This window comes from Colobus angolensis, unplaced genomic scaffold (genome assembly GCF_000951035.1).
Source record: "Colobus angolensis palliatus isolate OR3802 unplaced genomic scaffold, Cang.pa_1.0 Scaffold85, whole genome shotgun sequence".
NCBI classification, from domain to species: Eukaryota; Metazoa; Chordata; class Mammalia; order Primates; family Cercopithecidae; genus Colobus; species Colobus angolensis.
The window spans coordinates 6,055,048-6,059,392 of NW_012122376.1; the positions used below are offsets into that span (position 1 = coordinate 6,055,048).

At 43.0% G+C, this 4,345-nt stretch overlaps 1 protein-coding gene across 1 annotated transcript; it reads left to right on the top strand.

Annotated features, from left to right (window-relative positions):
• The first annotated feature begins 2,302 nt into the window (after positions 1-2,302).
• On the top strand, positions 2,303-4,079 carry LOC105503357 (chromosome unknown open reading frame, human C10orf120). Its single transcript, XM_011930233.1, has 3 exons — positions 2,303-2,504; positions 2,716-2,791; positions 3,303-4,079. Exons 1-3 carry the CDS (start codon positions 2,329-2,331, stop codon positions 4,056-4,058), a joined length of 1,008 nt encoding a protein of 335 aa, XP_011785623.1. The 5' UTR covers positions 2,303-2,328; the 3' UTR covers positions 4,059-4,079.
• The last annotated feature ends 266 nt before the right edge of the window (positions 4,080-4,345 follow it).

A 4,345-nucleotide genomic window follows, 5' to 3' on the forward strand; every position in this document is an offset into this window, starting at 1 on the left:
GACCCACACCCTATTCGTGCACTCCCTCCCCTTTTGAAAATCGCAAATAAAAACTTGCTGGTTTTGTGGCTCAGGGAGCATCACAGAACCTGCTGACATGTGATGTCTCCCCCGGACACCCAGTTTTAAAATTTCTCTCTTTTGTACTCTTTCCCTTTATTTCTCAAACCAGCTGAGATGCTTAGGGAAATAGAAAAGAACCCACATTAAATATCGGGGGTGGGGTTTCCCCTGATAGTATCCTTTCTCACCCTCCTTTTCTCTGAAGTCTAGAGGAGCTGGACCCTGACAACGGCACCTTTACCTGCCTGTACCTGCTGTGGCAAGGCCATAACTTTTCCATTTAAATATCTGAAGTTGACCAGGCTGTTGATGCACCAGCAGCCCTGGAATATCCCCACAAGCCCATAGCCTGAAGTAACCTTAGTGTCACTGTGTATTTCCTTTTGGTCTTTTTTTCCTCTTGTATATTTGTATTTTTACAGCATCCAAATCATATCCTATATAAGTTTTATATTCTGCCTATTTTTGCATCCCATTATGTCACATTATTGAAAATTTTTTAAAGACTCAATTTTTAATGGGTACATGATATTACATCAATTGGAGTCCAACAATCCCATCAATTGTTCCGCAAATATTTGTTGAGTGCATATGATGTGCCAGGTGTTGTATGGCTTGTTCAAGGTCACTCTTAATTAGCAGTTGAGTGTGGGACACATGGGAAAGCCAATGAATGCACTGCAAAAGGCATTTTCTTCACTGCTCAGAGGCCCTCTGCTGATGTCCAGGCTCACAAACGGACCAGGTAACTGAATTTGCCTGTGTCGACTGGAAAAGTACCTCCGTATTTTAGTGCCTACATGGGTCTGAGCACTGGCCCAACTCACAAATATCCATTGTGGATTTCTGGTAAGGCAAAGGAATTTTAGGACCTGTGTTTGTCAGACATAACATGGCAATCTTTTTCCATGATCTGCTTCTTTACTTTTTAAATTTATATTTTCAAATACCTAATACATTCATGTGGTTCTACATTCAAGATGATATAATCATGTATACCATGAAATGGCTCATTCCCACCACTTCATCTGCTGAATATCTACTGTTTCATTAGCTTTTTGTGTATTATTCTGAAGTTTCTTTATGCAAATACAAATGCATACATGCTTATTTTTTCCCTCCCCAACACAAAAAACTATTCTAGAATGTATATATGTTATCATCTTGCTTTTTGCATTTAATTATGCTTCTTGGAGTTATTTCCATATAAGTAAAGGTCTTCCTTCCTTGATCATTTTGACTCCTATAGTCATATACTCCTACGCTACTCCATTGTATGGCTAACTAGAATTCTCTGACCAATTACTGGTTAATGGGTATTTGAGTTTGCCATGAGGTTTGTCACCTCAAACAAGGTCGCACTGACCAACCTTGTGCGTAATTTATTTTGTACCACATAACTGGCAAATACATTTATAATTTTGATGCATATTGCCAAATTACCTTCCATAGAGTTTTGGCAATATCCATTCCCACCAGTGCCATTCTTAACCACACCTTTGAACAGGGACTCAGGACAATTGTTTATTGAGTTAGCAAACTGAACATCTGCCCTACACCATGCCCTCTGCTGACAACCACTCCCCAAAGAAGAATAAGATGCTGTTGGTACCTTCTTTCAATAGAGGGAGAGACAGACTTACCAAGAAATCTGACTTACCAAGCAAGTTGGTATGTGAGAAAGCACCATAGCATCATGCAGAAAGTGCTATGAGAACATGGACAAAGGGCAATTTATTCTGCAAGGAGACATTCAGAGGAAGCAACAATTAAGCTGGGTCTTGAGAGACAAGCAAGTTGCCAAGGATAAGAGAGGTGTTCAACACATAAGGGGACTGTGAACAATAGCTTAGACGCTTGTTTTGAGAATGATGGATAGTGTGGTGTTGATCAAGCATGAGGAGCTAAGGCTGAAGAGACAAGCGAAAGCCAATGAGAGAGACCTTAGTTGACTGAGTCTTCCTCTTGTGAAAACTGAGCAGTCTTGTGGGTTTGTCAGTGGCAGTGACATGGTCAGATTGCCTCCCAGCCACATTTTCTATCCGTTCTCTTCCTCTGGACTCCAACACATCAGGAGCCTGGCAGTGTGTGTCCATTTCACCCCAAGGAATCATTCAGTGTCTTAAACTCAGACCTCACAATAGCCCCCAGGTAAGCCAGTTATGATGACAGAAATGTTTGTGACTTACCCTCGGGCCCTCATCACATTGTCTTAGAAACAAACTCCAGGCATGAACACCTCCCATCCTAGCTTATTGGTGGAGTATGATCAGAGAACGGAAGAATGACTGTCAGAGGATTGAAAAACAGAGGGCTAGTGACACAATGGCCCAAGAAAGGAATAATGAAAAGCCAGTCAGAATATTTAATACCAGCTATTCCTTTCAGGATCAAGCCCCAGTGTGTTGCCAAGAGGATCTGAGTTCTGCTTCACCGTTGGGGTGAGTCTGACTTGCACTTTAGTCTGTCCATGTCAGAAAGAGGCCAAGTGGAGAAGCCTACCCAGTGGTTACAGAAACCCCTGCTCATGGTGGCTTCAGCCTGACTGGTGCAGAATAACCCTTTATGAGCCTTCCTACTCCAGGAGGGAAAAGTAGGAAGGACCTTTCCAGAATTCTGATAATTCTGATACTCCTGCTTCTCTTCTTGCAGGACATGGAGCAAATTCTACAGATCAGACCCACGGATTGCTCTCGGAAAATACTCCCCCTTGGAAAAAGAGATCCTAGTAAGTGTCCCGCAATTTTCACACAGAGGGGCCCCACTGAAGCCAGCCAGTTTAGCTAGGGGGAGCCAAAGGTTCAGAAACCACCAGTAACAGAGCCACCTCTCCAACAGTAGACTTGTATTGGCTGAATCTGCTAGTGGCTTCCACACTTGCACAGCAAAATACCCTTAACGACAAGTCCCACTTACAAATATAAGTAATAACAAATGATGAAAACAGTTATTTCTTCAGCTCTTACCTTGCACTGGTCACTTTCATATATGTTGTCTTGTCGAGGCTTCACCAAGACCCTGTAAAGTCAATAAAATTATTCTGAATTCATTGTAGGTCAGAGGAGAGTCAGGATTTGAACTCAAGGTTATCTGACCCCAAAGGTTCACCTGTTTTCCACTACAGAGGGGCTCAAACACTTTCCACAACGGAAGGAGAACCAATCATTAGTGAATTGTTTCTGTGGGTGCCACCTGCCCCTGTGCTCTTGAGATTTTAATAATCCTTTCTGCATTGTCAGCATCTAGGTGGCATTCATACCATAGCAGCAAGAAGGCTTTTGGCTCACAAGCACGAGGAAGAATGTCAAATGCTCAAGGAACTACAGTTGCTGTCTCCGGACTACAAACGGGCAATGGAGTATAAAAAGGAACATTCCTTACCTTGCGCTATTTGTGCACCCCTAGAAAAAATATGGACAGCAAAGGTGATTGTGCCCCTAGAGGCATTTAAAATGCCACAACGAGAGCAGGTGAACATCAGTAAGCACATAGAGAGAATGAGGCTTGCTCGGGCTCTGGGAAATCATCAGCATTTACCCTACATTGAAAGGTTTACACGCTCCTCATTTCTGTCTAGGGTGGACCTGGGTCCAATGGCAAAAAATAAGGCCAGACAAAAGGAGGACAACTATGACACCTATAATTGTGATGATGCCAACCAAGATGAGAAAGAGGTGGCAGAGGGAAAAAACACAAAAAGACGAGAAATAAAAATGAATGTAGTTTTCAAGTCAAAAGAACCAAAAAAATGTTTGACATACCATGGAAATGATCGCAAATCTTTCCTCCCCACAAAGAAACCAGAACGGTCCATCACAGGCCTAACGAACCGAAATCTTTTCTGCATATCAGAATTCCCTGGTGACTTAATGCTAATGAATCAGGATTTTATATCACGGAGAGACCACTTCAGTGATGTGGTCAACACCTACAAGCTGGAAGAAGAGAGTATCTGCAAAGAGCGCATGCATAAAGCAACTCCTTATCATTATTAAAGTTTTATTTATTGCCCAGGGTAACCACGTGTCCTGGTCCTTATTATTCCTGCCAGCTGTGCCCGAGGCTCCTTGCCACCCCATCTTATATTGGGACTTTAGCTTCCCCTGCCCAGTCTCCAGGAGGGCCTCAAGGTAAGACCTACCTGCTGAGGCTTCCTGACCTCAGGCAACTTTTGGCTGTTGCTCCCACCCTCAGCAACAGCCCAGGCCTTCTCCTAACCTACTCCCATTGGGGTGTGTGTCTGTTATCTATTTCGATGAAACAAATCACCCCCAAATTTAGT